The 19,198-nt window shown below is 38.2% G+C and overlaps 2 protein-coding genes across 2 annotated transcripts in view; one reads left to right on the top strand and one right to left on the bottom strand.

The window, feature by feature from the left end:
* The first annotated feature begins 204 nt into the window (after positions 1-204).
* On the top strand, positions 205-13,642 carry Eif3m (eukaryotic translation initiation factor 3 subunit M). The gene is made up of 11 exons (XM_005064828.4): positions 205-358; positions 2,100-2,232; positions 3,114-3,252; positions 3,865-3,988; positions 4,236-4,330; positions 6,361-6,444; positions 7,202-7,301; positions 7,924-8,005; positions 11,856-11,999; positions 12,957-13,017; positions 13,450-13,642. Exons 1-11 carry the CDS (start codon positions 317-319, stop codon positions 13,568-13,570), a joined length of 1,125 nt encoding a protein of 374 aa, XP_005064885.1. The 5' UTR covers positions 205-316; the 3' UTR covers positions 13,571-13,642.
* Positions 13,643-13,758: 116 nt separating this feature from the next.
* Ccdc73 (coiled-coil domain containing 73) overlaps positions 13,759-19,198 on the bottom strand; it is a 108,704-nt gene continuing 103,264 nt past the window's right edge. The window contains exons 16-17 of the mRNA XM_005064544.4: positions 17,996-18,129; positions 13,759-14,193 (exon numbers count right to left, since the gene is read on the bottom strand). Coding sequence (XP_005064601.1) covers positions 13,972-14,193; positions 17,996-18,129 — 356 coding nt within the window. The 3' untranslated portion in view covers positions 13,759-13,971. The remainder of the gene's footprint in view (positions 14,194-17,995; positions 18,130-19,198) is intronic.

Below are 19,198 nucleotides of genomic sequence, written 5' to 3'. Positions count from 1 at the left end.
GTCAGAGTCAGCTAGAGCTCACTAGGTGTAGCCTAGGCAGGCTCCCGTAGCTGCCTGGGGCAGAGCTTGACCCGCAGCGTTTGGACTGGGGACAAATTAGCCCAACCCACCTAAGTTTCCGGGGGAGGAGCCACCGCTGAGGTGAGATAGAGCGCAGAACCAGAGGTCCGCGGGGAGGAAGTAACGCTACAGGCTCCGCCCACGAGACCCGGCCTGTCTGACCCGGAAGTGGTTTGCGTAACGCCGCGCGGCCCTGCTCCCTTTTCCGGTCGGCGTGGTTCTCGAGCGGAGAGTCTTCCGCAGCCGGGCCTTCACCATGAGCGTCCCGGCTTTCATCGACATCAGCGAAGAAGACCAGGTGCGGCGCACGCTGCGGGGCCCGCGGGGCGGCGGGTGTGGGGACCTCCGGGGCCGACGCCGTGCGGCGGGGCGCGCCCTGAGCCCGGGTCTCGGACGCAGGCCCGGTGGGCGCCCTGCTCGTTCGCAGTCACGCTTGACGAACTAGAACTCGCCGCGCTCCAGTGTCCGCGAAGCTCGCGTGTGGTCGGCGTGAGCAGTCCGCGGAAGGCGACTTGGAGCCGGCGTGTTGTCCTAGGCGGCCTGTGTGTCTGCGCTGACCCGTGTTTCCTGCCCCACAACCCCGCCTGTCAGCCCCACGTCCGTGCTGTGAGGCAGACGCACCTGGCGTGCCACCCTGACACTTGAAGTTTGCTAGTTGAGGGTTACACTTCGGTAGACAGGACAGATGCTGAGCGTTTTCCTCATATCAGAAATGTAATCGTTGGGATGACATTCTTTTGGGTAACCTAAACTACTTTCTGAAGACGTTTGTCGTATTCGTGTTGTGCTACCCACTGACAGAAACTTGAGGTTTCCTATGTTAAACTTAACCGAGAGGGGGTTATGCACACATAGAAAGCTGCAGAAGAAACAGTGTTTGATAGCAGTGGAGTGTGTTACCAATAATTGGCTAATGTTTACTGAAAAGGTACTTACCCAGGGTGTGAATATTGTCATTGGTCATATTGTACAGTGCTTTTGTTTATTGTTGTTGTTATTATTTTGGTTTTCGAGACAGGACTTTGTGTAGCTTTGGAGGCTGTCCTAGAACTACCTCTGTAGTTCAGGCTGTCCTTGAACTCCCAGAGTTCTGCCTGCCTCTGCCTCCCGAGTGCTGGGATCAAAGGCAGGCGCCACCACCGCCGGGCAACAATGCCAGTTCTTATGTTACTGTTGGGTAATACATGAATTTCACGCTATTCCTTTTGGGCACATAATTTGACTGCTTCACCATTATGTTTGATAAAATTCGGTTTGACTGGAATTGTCTGTTTTTGTTTCTTTAATTTCTGTCCCATAACCACTTGTGGCCAGCAAGAATGATATAAAAACATTAAACTTGAGCAAGCCAGTGGTGTTGTATGCCTTTAAACCCGGCACTCAGGTAGCAGAGGCCGGCAGATCTCTGTGAGTTTGAGGGCAGCCTAGTCTACAGAGCGAGTTCCAGGACAGGTAGGGCTGTTACACAGAGAAACCCTGTCTCAAAATTCTTTTATTTTAATTTTGTGAGAAGGGTTTCACTGGCAGTCTTGGCTGGCCTGGAACCGATGGAGAGCTCCCTGCCTCAGTCTCGGCTGCTGAAACCACAGTTCTTTACCACCTGTGCATTTTCTAGTGAAATTCTTTTCTCTGCTGCTTCAGTTTTTTACTTTATTAGACTTAACAAGTCATCTGCAATCATGTTTAAAGATCATAATTAGGGACTAAAGCAGAAATTACTTACTTTAGCAATTAGTTGTTTTGGTGAACCAAAAGCTCTGATGACCCTAATCAGATTGACTTCTCTGCAGTCCCTGTCCCTCCCGGTAGAAACCCCTTGGGTTATATGAGAAAGCATTTGCTTTGAGCAGGCTGCAGGTGACAGGAAAGTGAAGATGATCTTTGTGAAGTGTGTCTGCATAGGCTCCGTAGGGGAGTGAGGGGATCAACACAACTTGAGGTGATTGATTAGCAGGCAGATGGCTGTGATATTTTGTGTTTTATCATGAGCCAGTTTTGCAAATGAACATAGAGATTTAGCAACACTATTTGATTCACAGGCAGCTGAACTTCGTGCTTATTTGAAATCAAAAGGAGCTGAGATCTCAGAAGAGAACTCGGAAGGTGGACTTCATGTAGATTTAGCTCAGATTATTGAAGCCTGTGATGTGTGTCTGAAGGAAGATGATAAAGGTTTGTTTTAATTCTTTCTACAAAATATTTCTTACTAATCATAAGAACTTCTCTACCTTAAATTTTTTCTTGTCAGTTGTTTGCTTTGGTTTGAGACTTTAAGATTTCTAAGCAGTGTGGAAGGGAAAGGATACATTCAAAATATAGGAAAGTATTTTTTGAATTAAAGATTACCAAGCAGTTGTTTTTAATGTAATCTTTTCTTATAATTTCAGTTTTTTCTGTTAGACCAGTAAAGTCTTCCATTTTGGGGACACCTTTTATTTATTTCTTCTACAAATACTAGGTGCTGATTGTTTTAAAATGAACTGAAGAGGTTGGATAGACATCAGTCAAAAGAGGGCATTTCAAGTAATATATAATTGTTAGGCTGCTCCCCAATTATTGATATACAGCTAGAATTTCTGTACTGTGAGTTCTGAAATCTTTGTTAAAGTTGGAAGATTAAACTTTGTGTGGAATTAATATCTATAATACTTGAAAGTGAGTTAGCCAATTAGAAGTTTAAGAGCCTTTCATTTCTAAGTAATTCTCTGCACTGCATAAGCTATAAAGTTTTCTTCAGTTGAGGGATGGCTGGCCTAAAATCCAACTGGTAATTTCAAGATGATTGGATAGTATACCAGTCATAAAATTCACAAAATAAATGAACATGTAAATGATCACCTGCTTTCTGATTGTTGGTTTTGCAATGGTGCTGGTACAATGTGAACTCCTGGATGCTATATACTTCTCTCTCTGAAATCAAGTGTCTTAAACTTTTACAGTAGCCAAACTGTGTATTTTTAGAGCGTCTTTGTATTAAAACACTAGAAATACATACTGAACTAGACATGGTGAATGTTCTATCTCTGCTGATTACGTTCTTGTTGCCTGTGTAGATGTTGAAAGTGTGATGAACAGTGTGGTATCCCTCCTCTTGATCCTGGAACCAGACAAGCAAGAAGCATTGATTGAAAGTCTGTGTGAAAAGTTGGTCAAGTTTCGGGAAGGTGAACGCCCATCTCTCAGATTACAATTGTAAGTTTAAGACTGGACTGGAGGCTAGAGAGATGGCTCTACAGAGGACCCGAGCTTGGTGCTTGGTTCCTGTTTCATGTCAGACCGACCTCTGCTAGTACTCGTGTACACACACACACACACACACACACACACACACACACACACACACACACACACACATTTTGAATAATAAAAATAAATCTTTTAGAAGCAAAACACTCAATCCAATTTATGCTTGTATGGCATAAATTGGGATTTTGTTTTGTTTTTTGTTTTTTCGAGACAGGGTTTCTCTGTATTGTTTTGGAGGCTGTCCAGGAACTCACTCTGTAGACCAGGCTGGCCTCAAACTCACAGAGATCCGCCTGCCTCTGCCTCCCGAGTGCTGGTATTAAAGGCGTGCGCCACTAGCGCCCAGCTAAATTGGGATTGTTAAAAGCGGCAATTTTGAGATTTGACTGTCAGCAGCTTTTGTTAGGTTTGTCTTGGGCAGTCTCTTAACTTTCTGTGCCCCAGTTCCCTCTTTTGTACTATGAAGTAGTTATTAGTGCCTCATCGGATGTTGTGAGAGCAGTTAACTTCAGTTAGTACTTTGCTCGCTAACTTGAGACATTGTTATGTGTTAACCAGGCTCAGCAACCTTTTCCACGGGATGGATAAGAACACTCCTGTAAGATACACAGTGTACTGCAGCCTCATCAAGGTGGCAGCATCGTGTGGAGCCATCCAGTACATCCCAACTGAGCTGGATCAAGTGAGTGTCTTGTGGAGTGCCGCCTGCTCTATTGGTAGGGAAAGTTGCTTGCTTAGGTTGTGGCTTGTGAGCTGTAGTTCTTTGAGACAGGATCTCATGTAGCCTAGTCTAGCCTTGGATTTGCTGTGTGGTTGTGGGTGAGCTTGAACTGATCCTCTTGCCCACTCTGCCTTCTAAGTGTTTTAAAGGGAGCATGTGCTGTTCAGCTGTGTTAGTAAATTCTTTCCTTTCATAAATCTCATTGTAGGTGAGAAAGTGGATTTCCGACTGGAAGCTCACCACTGAAAAGAAACACACCCTCTTAAGACTACTTTATGAGGCACTTGTGGATTGTAAGAAAAGGTATTCAGAAGTACTATACTGATGATCTCCTCAGCTGTTTAAGTAGGTGGGGACATTTCTTGAAGACAAGCTGAGCCAGTAGTTTTCCTTTGTTCTCCACAGAATTCTGTTTCTTAGATTTTAGCTACTAAGTTAAAAGCTAGCTGCAAAGACTAACTGGGCCAGGGTCTGGGGATAGAGCATAATTAGTAGAGTGCTTGCATTAGTGAAAAAGCCTGACTTGCATGCCCAGAAACACTTAAACCAGATGTGGTGTGGGTCTCTGATCCTGGCAGCAGGTCATTTACTCCATGCTGGCCTGCTTGTAACAACATTTTTACAAGTTGTCAGTAAAGGGGTGAGAGGAAGTATTTACTTCGAAGACCATTTCAGATGGAGAGCATGTAGACTCTAAGGACAGGTGTGTATTTCAGTGTTCAGGCTGTGGAGTAAGGCTTCTGGAGTTCAGATACTGAATAGAATAGACTGCTTAGTGTATCTGTAGTACCTCAAAGTGGAAACAGTTCCACCACTCCGTACCTCAGGTCATTAAGGACATCACAGGTGGGTTTTTAAAGGCTTCATTACTAAGTAAACACTGGTTAGTGTTGAATATGACTATCTTTTCCTGTTATATTTCGCATTTTTAAGTTCTCTTTTAGGAATTGAGTTGATTTTCTAACACAGTGGTTTTAGGTGATGGGTGTTTGATTGGCTGTGAATGTCAGGTGCTTGCTGGAGTTGATAATTCTTCCCTGAAGAATTTCTCTTCATCATTATTTGTTTGGTTCTTATTCTGTTATGTATAGAAAGGAAATTGAATTCCAGAGCTTTTCTCAGAGAAATCCAGGTAGGTCAGTGACATCTGCCAGGACTACTGGACATGTCCTGGTGTTAGCTATTAAAATATATTTAACCACTGCTAAATATTTTCTCTTTTTTTAAAAAAAACTTTATTGTGTGTTTTATTTTTATGTGTAGGGCTATTTTGCCTACATGTATGTCTGCGTATCATATCATGTCTACATTTTAAAGACTGATCCTAGTTCACTAAGCCTTTATGTTCTGCCATGCTGTGCATTTTAAATGGAGTATTTGATTTTTAATAAAAAGACTGGTTGAGATGTGCTAGGTTGAAGTATACTCTGGTTGCTAAAGCTGGTTGCCTGGGATGGAGAATAAGATAATTGACCATGAGTAGTCATCAGGTTATTTTTATAGTTAGAACACTGTGTTTAAGATGTCAAGTGCCACATAACTTTGCCTAGATTTGTCTTTGCACTTAAGGCAAACAGTTCCTACTTTGCTGCTTAGGTTGAATGTAGATAGGAAGGGGAAGAATTCTAGAAAAAGAAAGGGGGGAAACCTAATTTTTCTCTGCTTAACAATAATTTCTGAACTGGCTGAAGATTCACAAATTAAGTGAAGTAAGAAAGAGCAAAGGTAAATGCTGGCTTTGTTTGCTTGATTTTTGGAGACACTATCACTGAGCTACATACATCCCCAGCCAGGATAAGCATTGTATAAGCATCCAAGTTGAATAAATATATTCAATTATTCTATCCCTTTTATAATAGTAAAAATTGACCATCCACATTTTTTTTTTCTTTGAGACAGGGTTTCTCTGTGGCTTTGGAGGCTGTCCTGGAACTCACTCTATAGACCAGGCTAGTCTCGAACTCACTGCATCCCGAGTGCTGGGATTAAAGGCGTGCACCACCACTGCCCAGTCATCCACATAATTTTAAGGATATTTTAAATTGGAAAGCTATTTTAAGCAGTGATTTAAGTGCCTGATACTGACTTAACAACCATACTGTCCTAAAAACTTATCTTGAGCCTTTATACTCCCCTCTGCCTGGCAAGTCATCTTGCCCTACCTTCCACCTTAACTTGTTTCACAGTAAAAGGGAATTTTCTATTTTGGCATCTCAGATTACCTGTCATACCTTGAGAACAGCCATCTTGGTCACTGTTTTATATCTGCATAAGTATTTATAGAGGATGAATGACTAACAAAATTCAAGCTGTTGAAATGATGCTTTTTCTAGTGATGCTGCATCAAAGGTCATGGTGGAATTGCTGGGGAGTTACACAGAAGACAATGCTTCCCAGGCTCGAGTTGATGCCCACAGGTAACTGAGCATTGCTTGGGTGAGCACTTACCAACTAGATGAGCTACAGAATTCAGTTCAGCAGCTGACATAAATCTCTGTAACTGCCAGCAGGCCAGAGCTAGTCAGTAGCACATTGAGATTAATAACGCATGTGAAATAGCCAGTTGGTGTTTACTGTGCAGGCTTATGCTGTTTGTGACTAATAAGCACAGCCAAAGAATTAGAACTCATTCTGAGGTCAGTTTCTCTTAATAAGGTATGTAGGCAGGGAAAAGTTTGGTTACTTGTCAAACCAGTTGCTAATGAGAAATTAAGGATTCTCATAGCCCTAGACTTAACAGTGAGGCTGGAATTGTATTTTTAAGACATTTCCATATAGAGTTATTACTGCCCATTGATTTGGACACAGCAGGGGTTGGCACAGATAGATAATGGCAAAGGTCCCTGCTTTGGAGTTAGATTATCAGTGTTTAAACTTTCACCCTGGACCTTAATTTGTATTTCGAGGTGAGTTTCTTGTTTTTCTGAGTTTCTTTCATCTCTAACACGGTCATGAGAACAGTCTGTAAGGGTGAATGAGATGTGACACCTGTGAGCTCTTAGTTATGTTACAACTAACAAAAAGCACACCTCAATAAAAAGATACCTGTTTTAACCCAAATTTGTATCCTCTGTCGTCATATATTGAACTCGTAGTTTACTGATTTAAAATGTATCTTATGTGAGACTAGCTAGGATTTCAAGGTCCAGCTTACTTTTTTGTTTTCTTATCAAGGTGTATTGTGCGGGCACTGAAGGATCCAAATGCCTTTCTTTTTGACCATCTTCTTACTCTAAAGCCAGTCAAATTTTTGGAAGGCGAGCTTATCCATGATGTAAGTCATTTGTCTTTTGGTATGAATAGTGTTGTCTCTGGAGTCTTACATATTGAAGCAGCAGTCCCCTTTGTTTGGAATTCATGCAGGAGGTTACTGGAGAGATCCTACCCTCTGTTCGGAACAGACTGGTATTAGGATTAGGACCAGATTTATCTGTCTACTAAACAGTGTTCCTTTATCTTCTTTCTTAGTCTGGACATTTTGAACATCACTAATACACATTTCTTTTTATTACTTAATATTACTGCCCCAGATTAAGACAAAATACACGAATAGCAAGTCTTGGTTCCTGCATTTGGGAGGCTGGAGCAAGAGGATCAAAAGTTTAAGACCAGCATGAATTATATATAGCAAGACATTCTCTTAGAAACGAAAGAATCCATGTTCATAGTTTTGAAGACAACTAATTTTTTGTATTGTTTTCCATTTGTGCTAGGTAGCTTATAGGTCAATGTACTTCCTGAATTTTTTTTTAATGAACTAAATGGGTGGTTGGGCAGTAACCTGGGTGAAGGCTTCCACACTAAACATGGAGAATTATTGTTAGAAGTCAGTGCCATAAAATCTGAATGCACATCCAGCTTCTGTCTTGATAATATTTTGTCTCTTATCTCTATAGTTATTAACCATTTTTGTGAGTGCTAAATTGGCATCATATGTCAAGTTCTATCAGAATAATAAAGACTTCATTGATTCACTTGGTAAGTATTGGTTTTGATCGGGTTGGTTTTTATTTGTTTTGAGGGAAAGACCGGAATGAACATGAGCCAATATACCTGACATAGAAATACTTATTTTAAAAGCTGGCAGGATTTGATGATGGAAGGCTAATGGTTAGGATTTTTTTTTTTAACATTTTTGTTTGGAATGCATGATAATGTGTATAAAAAATAATGTAGTTGCATAATTGTATCATGTTTCTCCCCCCACCCTTTAATAAATAATATTTCATATATGGTAGACTCCACTGCCAAAATGGATGTGTAGTGGTATTTGCACAGTAGTAAAAGCGCTGAACTACATTTTGAAGACAGCGTAAAAAAAATCTGAATTCATCTCTGGTGTTGTGTTTTTAATTAAAATTTTAGTTTTTGGTGTGCGTGCATGCATGTGTGTATACGTACACATATAATGTCAGAAGACAACTCTGATGAGTCTGTTCTCCTAGTGTGTGGGTCCTAGGTATCAAACTTGGGTTGTTACACTTGATGGTAAGTGTCTTTCCTAGCCAAGCCAGCCTTTGAACAGGTTTTAAGTGTCCTAAAACTCACAGGTTTTGTTTTTGTTTAAAATACTTAAGTCAACTGAAATAAAGGGACTTGATTTTCCTGGTAGGCAGCAATTAAAATACAGTAGAGGTTGATTTGTGTTTCATACTAAAATCAAATGATTAATCTTATTGGCTATGTGAGATGTAGGTACTGAAGTTGACTATGGAATTTACTTAACTAAATATATTTTGTAGTTTTGTTAACCTTAATTCCAGTCACCTGTACATTCTGTACAGCTATTGGTTTGGGGGAAAGTTGACAATTTGAACATAAGGCATTTGAAATACACCAAGATGAAATAGACCCATGAGTGTCTGTGTAGAATAGTTTGCCAGGTGCACTAGACCTAGAAAACCACATTCTGTCCCAGTTAATTTGTTTTGTGGCATGAAGCCAAGTGATGGAATGTTAATGTCAGCAACCTCTTTATTTACGCACTAAGGCAAAAGGAGTAGTAATTAACACTTTGACACTCCCCCATCGATGTGTAATTGACTGTTTCAAAGGAGCACTGGTTCATAAGCTATTGCATGCATTAAAACTGCGTTTTCTATATTGCAGCATTTTAAGACAAGGGTCAGTGACAATGCAGAAATTGCTCAATGATGCACATTTTTTTATTACTGCATTAAGGTTTTGACATATTAGTAATGAATAAATGTTTCCATAAAATTAGATTTTTTATAACTTTAAAATTGAAATACGATGGAGAGCCCTGAGCCTTCCTCTAGGAAGGGAGCCCAGTTCATGAACCAAAGCGCTGCTGCCTTCAGATCTGTAACTCAAGCTTCACCTGCATAATAGTTTACCTTTCAAAACAGGAGTTCTAAAGGCTGTGTATTTGGTTCCTTGTTTAAAAGTAAGCTATTTAGACAAAAATAAATGATTTCATGCAATTCATTACAGGAATAATCTTCATTCCTTTGATACATTTATTTTCCTTTACAGTAGGGATCCTGCACAAGAGCATCAGTAAACTATTTAAAGGGTAGTTTTAGAAGCTAGAGAGATGTCTCAGTAGGTAAAGGTACGTGGTGTGCAAACATGAGAACTGGGGTCAGATCCCAGTACCCATGTCAAAGCTGGGAGAGGCAGTCTGTCTTACCCCAGTGTTGGTCACTCGTGGACAGGCAGATCTCAAGGTCTGCAGATTAGGCAGTCTAGCAGAATGGTTAGATCCAGGTTCAGTAAGAGCCTTTTCTCAAGAAAGAAGGTGGAGAAGGTATAGTGGAAGACACAGCTTCACTAACCTATTCCATAAGCACAAGTCTGTGTTGTTTTTTTCATCCTCAGAGGCCTGTGTTATGTACATAGAACTGAGAATGTGAAGGGATTTTTGAGAAATTTCTAATACTTACTGTTTGCTAGGAACAAATTCCTAACTGCTAATTTATTTGACCTCTAGAAAACAAATTCCCTAATTTGTCTTTTTTTTAAAACATCTTCAACTAGAAATTGGCTTTTTTTTTTTACAGATACTTTAGGAGAAATGTTATTACATGTTTATGTTGGAAGTTTTATATGTATTACTAGGTATTTATTACAGTGAAAATCAAGTTATATGTATTACATTCCACAGGTGGCATGATTGTCAAAACATTTTTTTTTAAATTAACACTGACAACTTGGGCCAGTCATATCATTATCTTGTGTCACCCAAATTGCCCTAACATGTCCACATGTAATCTGGTATTACCCAGTTGCTACCCTCTTGCTTCAGAAAGTTAATCACCATCTTATTTGCATTTGTTAATTAGGGTTAATGTGCACTAATTAATTTTTTGATGCTTGTAGATTACCATTAAACTCAGCAATACTTACTTGTGTACCTCATTCATTTGAGTTATGATGATCATGTTTTTTGTTGAATCTGTGCCAAATCGGAAGTCTGTATCGCAATTACAGCTAATTAACAGATGATCATGCTCTGTATTAACGATCTTCCCTAGTCTTCCACTAATACATGGATGTTTTAACTGACATTTTATTTGTGGGTGCCAAAATAATTTTAACAATACACTTGATAATTCTATTTTTAAAACTTGTTTTGATAATATAATACTGTCAAAACAAGTACATAACACTCTGCTAGAGATCTGCTTAGGACCAGGACACAGGACACCTTTATTCCTAGCACTTGGGAGGCAGAGTCAGGCAGATCTCTTAGTTCGAGGCCAGCCTGCTCTGTATAGTGAGTTCTAAGACAGGACTATGTAGAGAGATCTTGTCAAAAGGGGCGGAGGATCCAAAGAGCTTTAGAATTTGTAGATTATTTTGTGGTTTTACGCTGTTTCATAAATGGGCTTAAATTCCCTGCCTACAATTTCTACTTTGTAACTATAAAACAGTTACTTGATCTCTTTTGGTTTAATTTTTTTAAGAAAAAGGATAAAATAATTTGTTATGTTTACTTCTAACAATTCTTTGTGATCTGAATAACTAATAGTGTGTATCATTAGAGATTATAGTACAAATACTAAATGATTTGTATAATTTTATTCTTTGCCCTTAACAAACATGCATATCTGCTAACTACAATTTTAATACTGAGTATATAGACCTGTAAATGTTAGATGATAAGCAAACCTTGACAGTCCTGATTTGTAAATCCAGAGGGACCAGAAGGGAAATGGCATATAAAAATATAACCTAATAAGGTAGGCATGGTAGCGCACACCTTTAATCTCAGGAGACAAAGGCAAGCAGACCTCTGAGTTCAAGGCCCTCTAGGGCTACACAGAGAAACCCTGTCTGCAAAAAAAGAAGGAAGGAAGGAAATATAAGTTAAAACGTTTAAGAGTTGTATGTGTGCAGTACTTGGAACCAAACTCAGTGCCTTATAGTTGTTAGGCAAGCACTACACCATCAGATATACAAAACATGTTCATTAAGAGCTCCTCGTTTTAGATAACAGGATTCTTTACTTACTTTCCAGTACTTGTGACACAGAACCTATTTAAATGAAGAGCTCTTGGTGAACATAAGTTTTAGGTAATTTAACCATGAAATATGCTATATATTTTTTCATCTCCTAAAAATTGTAAAAGTAAACAAAACCTTTAGAGCCTAAAAATAGTATTTGTAGCTCATTCACCTGTATTCTATTACTCATTACTATAAGATAATATAAGTTAGAAAAAAAATCGGTACTCTATGCCAAATATAACTCGTCAGGTTTGCTCTATGTAAGTGCTCACACATAAGTGACAACTACATCTTAAGTGTGATTGTGCAAACCTTTGTATGGACACTCAACGGGGTTCACTGTTCCATTATTCAGGTCTGTTACATGAACAAAATATGGCAAAAATGAGACTCCTCACTTTCATGGGAATGGCGGTGGAAAATAAAGAGATTTCTTTTGATACAATGCAACAAGAGCTACAGATTGGAGCTGATGATGTTGAAGCATTTGTTATTGATGGTAAGGCAATAGAACATTCTCATTGCTTTCTAGATTATCTAGATATAGTTCTAAGATTTTTATCTTGAAAAATGAGCATTATGCTAACAAGGCTGGTGTGTTTGGAAGTAGACATGTTTATTTAGCAGCTAACAAATTTATTTGTAGAACAAAAAGTCAGTGAATATGTAAATTCTGTGGCTTTTGGGCTTTTGTCCTGTTTTCCAAAATCTCACAGTATGCTATGTACAGTGGTTAGAAGCAGGGATGTTTCCTTAGGGGTGCTGATGCATACCTATAATCCTAACACTTTGGAGGCTGAGGCAGAAGACTACCACAAGTCAACCAGGGGTATATAGCAAGACTGTCTCAAAACAAATGAACAGAAATTTTAGCCCACATCTTCCTGTAGGACAGGAATGTGCCAGTTATTTGTGATCAGAAGGATTAAACACATTAATGCAATAGAATGACATAACTGTTAACCAGGAATATTTTTCCAAGCTTCTTAATTCTGAAGTTGGCAAGTTTGTACAGTTAGTAAAATGTGTCCAACTGTTGTCTTGGTTTCTAGTAATCTAAGTTCCAGTAGTCATCTAAAGAAGTAATACCTTATTTGAAGGAACAGAATAGAATTCTTTGTTTTGACAGGTTCAAAACAAAACTGTGGCCCAAGCTGGCCTTAAACTCAAGATAATTCTCCTGTCTCAACCTTCCAAGGGCTGAATGAGCCACTTTAGTGCTTTTTGAACTAGAGTTCCCAGTAAAAACATTGTAACACTATAAAGTTTGCTTCAGCATTTATCAGATACCATATAACCTTCCTCCTGGTTACATTTTCTGTATTAATTCAAAGAGCTGATCTTTTAAAATAATGTTATCTACAAATATAGAGTTTTATTCTCGCCAATTGGTCATACCTTAGCTGTTTTTCCTTAGAAATCATTTGTATTACTAACATGTAAAAATCTCTTTCAGCTGTAAGAACTAAAATGGTCTACTGCAAAATTGATCAGACCCAGAGAAAAGTAGTTGTCAGGTAAGAACTGTAATACTTGGCTTTCTTCTGTAGGACAATTTAGTTTGTTATGATTATTTCACTTAAATGTTTAGAGAACCAAGGTAGTGCCCTTACCAGTTGGCTGTAGTTAAATAGTGGCTGTTTATCATAATTTTATTAAGGTTCAGACCGAATGTGATTAGCTTATTTAATGAAAGAGTCCTATTTTCCAGCACATTTCATTTAATGGCTAAGCACTGGCTAGAATACTAATGACTTTGTGTCTGCCTTATAGTTGTTAAAGAGATCAGTCTGATAAAAGAGTTTCTAAAATTAAATACCTAATGCTAAATTCTCCTTCAACTCTAAAATGATATTTAATTTTGATTTGAGGAAGATTTAACTGTGTTAACATTTTGAAAGAATACTCAATAATTCAATGATTGACTAATATTTTGTTCTTACTTTTAGTCACAGCACACATCGGACATTTGGAAAACAGCAGTGGCAACAGCTGTATGACACTCTAAATGCCTGGAAACAAAACTTGAACAAAGTGAAAAATAGCCTTTTGAGTCTTTCAGATACCTGAATTTTTATGCGAATAATTTGTTCTTTTGAGGAAAAAAAGTTCTAAGTCATAGTAAAACATTATCAACTAAAATTTGACTAGTCTGGCCATTTATTTTCTGGTTTTAAGGAATGTCACAAACACTAGAAAACAAGAAATGTTAAAAAGGGCCAGTTTATCTTAATCTTAATCCTTGAGTTCTATAAAGAAAGGCACTAACAAACAGTGTTTGAAGGAAATACATCAAGGGACGATAAAAGGTAAAGAGGCCTGGATGCTAATTGGAGGCTCTACAAATACAAGATGGGGGTTTTCATCGTACTAGGGAAAGGTGGGGTGAATCAGCTAGCTGTGAAGCTTAGATGAATGAACAGTCTTTCACCCAAGTATATGAGTTTCACTGCTGAAAGATGTATCAACATTTAGTCACTTAGTTTTTCCAGCATCTCTTCTGCTTTTCTTTTTTTGACCTGGTTGTCATTTTCTAAGCTTAGTAACTTTTCAATTTCAGCTAGTTGGTTTATCATAAGGCTCTGCCAGTCATTGTTACCAGGAGAAAAGGCAGGTAGATCAGGATTGTCTGTAACTTCCTTTGCCTGGGAATGACTTTGTTGCACAGTTGGAATCCAAGGCTCTGCTTTCACCTAGGAGAGACCACATTTATTTTACTACCAAAATTACCATACAAATGACAGTAAGGAAAATCCAAAACACCTGCAACTAGGAATGTAGAATAAGCTATTTCATGGCAGACTTAGAGTTACTATAGTCGTTTGGGAGCAGCAGTCCCTAATGTGAATAAAAGGCTTATTATGTAGTAACTCTCAGAGCACTTGTGCGTCCCAGGGATACCGCAAATGTTTTCTGAAAGGTCTTGGGCTTATGATGAAATAAATTTAAAAATGCAGATAACTGTCAGTGTCTCCCATACCCTCCCTTCCCAAAAATGTCTGGTAACTTCTGTCAAAGTGGGGGAAGATTGGAAATCCAAACATAAATCTAAAAGGAAAAGGTCCTTTCTGTCAGGCTCCTGACACTTGAGAAGGGCAGGAAGGAGCACTGAGACAGAAGAGGCATGCTTCCAAGACACTACGCAAAATCTGAATGCCATGTTCAAAAAATAACTTTTGGTTTAAGAGATTTTTTTTCTGATAATACTAGAAAATAGGAATATGAAGAAACTAAAAACTGTTTTTATTCCATTACCCAGGAAGACATGCCAGCTGCTAGTTTTCCTTCTCTAAGTGTTCTTGATTATTTTACAGAATCTTCTATCTTGCCTTTTTCTGTGAGCTCTTTCCTGGGCCTTGAAATGTTTTTCATAAGCAGTCAAACTAGACTGCTTCAAACACAGTACCTTTTACGAATGTGTAATGTAACTATCATGAGTTAAATATTTTGTTTCCAAGTTATCCCTATCAAATAAATTTGAAGTGGTTTCATGTGGAAAAAAATTGGTCCTCAGATAAGATTCCAAATCTTTTTTTTTTTTAAAGAGAAAATTAGATAGCTATAGGGTAGTGGTTATTGTGTTGGTGTGAAGGATTTACATGTATATTTTATAAATACAAAATAATTTACATTAAAATCCCAAGATCCCAACCTAATGATAAACATTTTAATATAAATATGAAGTTTAGCTATTTTTAATATTTAGATCATAGCATTTTATAGTGGAAACAATTATTTCCTTCTGGTCTTAGAAATTAATCCCAGCAATTGGGAGGCAGAGGCAGGTGAATCAGTGAGTTTGAGGCCAGCCTGGTCTACAGAGCGAGTTTTATGGCAACCAGGGCTACACAGAGAAACCCTGTCTTGAAAAAAAAAAACCCACCAAAATAAAACAAAAAAGCACCATCATATTCCATACCCCATCGTTTAGTATAGAATAAACCAATTAAATTGTAGGAAATGACCACTTGTCACAGAAAGTGGACTCTGTCATTCTTTTGTTCATTGATTCTTGTTAATTGACCTTTGAGGTGCCTAACATTAAAATAAAAGTCTATTTTTGGTAAGCATGGCATATGTGTAACGTTTCATTCTAATGGAAAGTAAATAACAATTTTTAAATGAATTCAGTGTTTAGAATCTAATCAAAGTTCCCCTGAGAATTGCTATATTTGTGTAAAATTCTGTGAGTTTAGGATCTCTGGATTTGAGTAAGTCCTATTCAACTTTTATGGGCCTTGGTTTTCCCACTAGCTTCTTAGGGAATTAGACATTGCTGTTACTGTGAAGTTAGAATCTGATATGAAATTTAATTGTACATTTGATAATTTCTGCTCAACATACTTGAGTTAGCTCACCCCCCCCACAAGACACTAGTGAGGGTAGGAGAATAGAATAAATCTGAAGTGAAGTAAAAGACTTATCTGCATGATTTAGTGCTCTTACTTTGCCACCAAAATACTTGATTCATTAGCAATTTACTAAAATCCTGCTTTCACTTTTTTTCTTGATCAGAAAAGGGCAGATATCGACAGTCTCTTCTTGAATGGAAGAGGTGGGACCAGAGACTTGCCACAGTGAAGGCAGACTGACTGCAGGTCAGGTCTAGTTTGACTTAGCAACGTGGTCTCTGCAGCCCATTGCAGTGATTTTAGTTCCAGCTTTTGAGATTTGTCAGCAATTTTCCTTGTCCTATGTCTTTAGAATCCACCACTTCCCACTTCCTCTTTCCACCTTGTATTTCCTGTAACTTGTTGCAAGACCTGTGGTACTAGGTATGTAAAATCAATAGCTTTGTTTATTCTGGGCCCTTGGCATCTTCTGAATACAGTTAAGATTGCAGCAGACTCTTCGCCTAATTTCAGAAGAATAAAAAGCACCCTCTAAAGCCATGAGGAAATTGGATTGGCACCTAAATTTATTTTCAGAACTGGTGAGGGAAACAAAATTGTGGTGAAAACGAAATTCCTCTTTTCTGGCTGTTAGTCCTTGTAACGCCACCCTTCATGTATAAGAGGTTGGTGAGCTCTGTAAAGCACCAGTAAGTACTTTTGACTTTGCAGACCAGACTGCCTCCCCGCTTAGTTCTGTCATGATCGACAGGCTCTGTAAAGGTGTGAGTGTGGCCTTGCTCTAATACCATTTTCCTTATCCTTAAAGGAGGTATAAATGTGATTTATTCTAGAAGCCCTACTTCTGATTTTTTTCCTGCATTATGTGATAACTAATAAGTTTAGAGGGATAATGATGCTTATTATACCACTTCACATAGAAAGTTTTATTTACATGTTCCAGTAAATCAAACATTTTTTTTTCTATTGTGAAAAATTAAGAAAAACAACATTGGACTGAGCTAGGACATGTAATATAGGTCCACCATAGATAATACATCTAAATGACCTTGGGAAAATATTTCACAATTGTGTAATTCATCTGTAAATTAGAAAAAATATTTACAGGATATGTGATAAACATGTTATAAAATGTGTAAATGCAGATCGTGAGAAACATTAACTGCAGGGAGAACATTAGATGTCAGATACAAAGGACGTATAGATTAACCACAAGAAGGGGCTTTCAAGGGATATATTTTGGACCCTTAAAATGCTGGAGGGGAGGTTAGGCGGACCACGTTAAGATTTGGCATCACATTGTAGCTTGCTTTCTACTTTGATTATGACTTTCTCTATTGGGGTGCCAGGCTTCCTTGTGCCAAGTTCACTACTGTGAGAAGAGTTGTTTTTTATTTATTTGAGTTTCTCCCATTTGAAAAGGGAAATGAGATACATGGCTGAAAACTGCGTTAGGGATGTTAGCATGCGCTTTTGTAGTGTGAAAGAATTGTTTAATGCCTCCAAATGCTCAAAGATACACAGAATGTGTTGCTATGGTAGTCTCATGAGTATCCATTGCTTACCTTTTATCAGTTACACCAGCACTGGTCAGGGTTTGTTTTGTTTGTTAAGACTTTGAACAACACAAACTTGGGTAAAGTTCTATATACTAAGATATAAAACTTAATTTAACAAAGTAATTTGTCAGCTATGATCAGTTGTTCTTCTTATACTGTAATGGGCTCCTAGAAGCTATATGATCTCTACAAATACTCTGTCTAATGCATATACCTTTGCATTATGGAGATTTTATCGTTTCATACATTTCCAAAATAATACAAAGTAATCAGTCTGATAGCTTATTAATAAAAATTTTTGGATGTTCAAATCAACTGTTTCTAAGCTGAGGTGACAGAGAGGAGTATATAAACGATGCCTCAGTTCCCTAAACAGGCTGGATTGTATCTACTTGATTTATACGCTGTGACTTTTTCCTGCTGTTTTCTATCCGCCTTAATTGTGAAAAATGGTGCCATGTTGCCCTCTTGATATTATTCTGGAGATCAGTTAGGGCTTATAGTATCCAGATGCATACAGTGCTACACATATCTGGAGAATTAGCTCACTGAGGTCTGCTCAGCAATATTTTTAATTGACTTACATGTTCTGTGGGAAAAGGAGAATCATAAAACGTCTTTACAGTTGCATTCCTCTCTCCACTGGGCTGTCCCTTGGGATCTGGATGGATACTCCAGTTACTCACAGTGTCAGCAACTCTGCTAATGCTGGAAGTATCTGATTGACAAACAGGAAATGACAACAACTGAACTGTATTCTCTAGATACATCTTAATGACTGAACTTTCTGATCTTACGTTTTTTGTGTTTAAATATCAACAATTTCCATGTCAGTTTGGTTATTACCATTTCCTAGACTTTCCTCTTGGGGATTTCATTTCAGAAAACAAAACTATATTATTGCTGTTTGCTAAATCGTTAAGAAAGGTATAAATGCCTTCTTAAACACACATATACAAAATGTTCTCATTTCCTGGTTACCACCACATTACCCACACATGAATATTTATATAATGACGATTTTACAAGTACAGATTAGTGGGGATGACTGAACAAAAGAAACACCAGAAAATGCCACAAAGGGCTGTTCAGTCTGGTAAGTTTTAAAAGACATGCTTAGTAAGAATACATTTCAGGTTTTTTGTTTGTTTGTTGTTTTTTTTGTTTTGTTTTTTGGTTTTTCTAGACAGAGTTTCTCTGACTTTAGTCCCGGAACTAGCTCTTGTACATCAGGCTGGTCTCGAACTGACAAAGATCCACCTGCCTCTGCCTCCTGAGTGCTGGGATTAAAGGCATGCACACAATTTCAGTTTTTGAATTTTAGATATCTCTTACGCCACTGAAATGTACTGAGAAAATGGTGAATGTTATATCAGCCCCTAAAGCTATGCTTAACATTAAAATTTCAGTTTGGGAAATGATGCTACACTGTATTTTGGTGATTTTTTTCCCCCTATATTGATGGTGCTAGTAAACAAGGTGTATTTACTTTGTTTCTGAGCCCCTACTGTTCTTTGTAAGTTTTTCTCAATTTCCTTTTTGAATGAAGCCTTTTAAGTCTGGACTATACGAAGCATTCCTTGTAGCCTACATTTCTTCAATGTGTTCAATCCACAAAGTTCCCTTAAAATCTAGTTAGCAAGGCATGGTGATACACAGCTGTAATCTGAGTACTTGGACTAGATGACTAGTTCAATGCCAGTAAGATTCCAAGAATTCTTAAGAATGCCTTTAACCTCAACAACGTTGACTATGAGATTACTAATAGCAGAGTAAACATACTTTCT

Source organism: Mesocricetus auratus, unplaced genomic scaffold, assembly GCF_017639785.1.
Source record: "Mesocricetus auratus isolate SY011 unplaced genomic scaffold, BCM_Maur_2.0 Super-Scaffold_100004, whole genome shotgun sequence".
Taxonomy (NCBI): domain Eukaryota; kingdom Metazoa; phylum Chordata; class Mammalia; order Rodentia; family Cricetidae; genus Mesocricetus; species Mesocricetus auratus.
The sequence above is the reverse complement of the archived record's forward strand: the minus strand, read 5'-3'. Positions and strand labels throughout refer to the sequence as shown.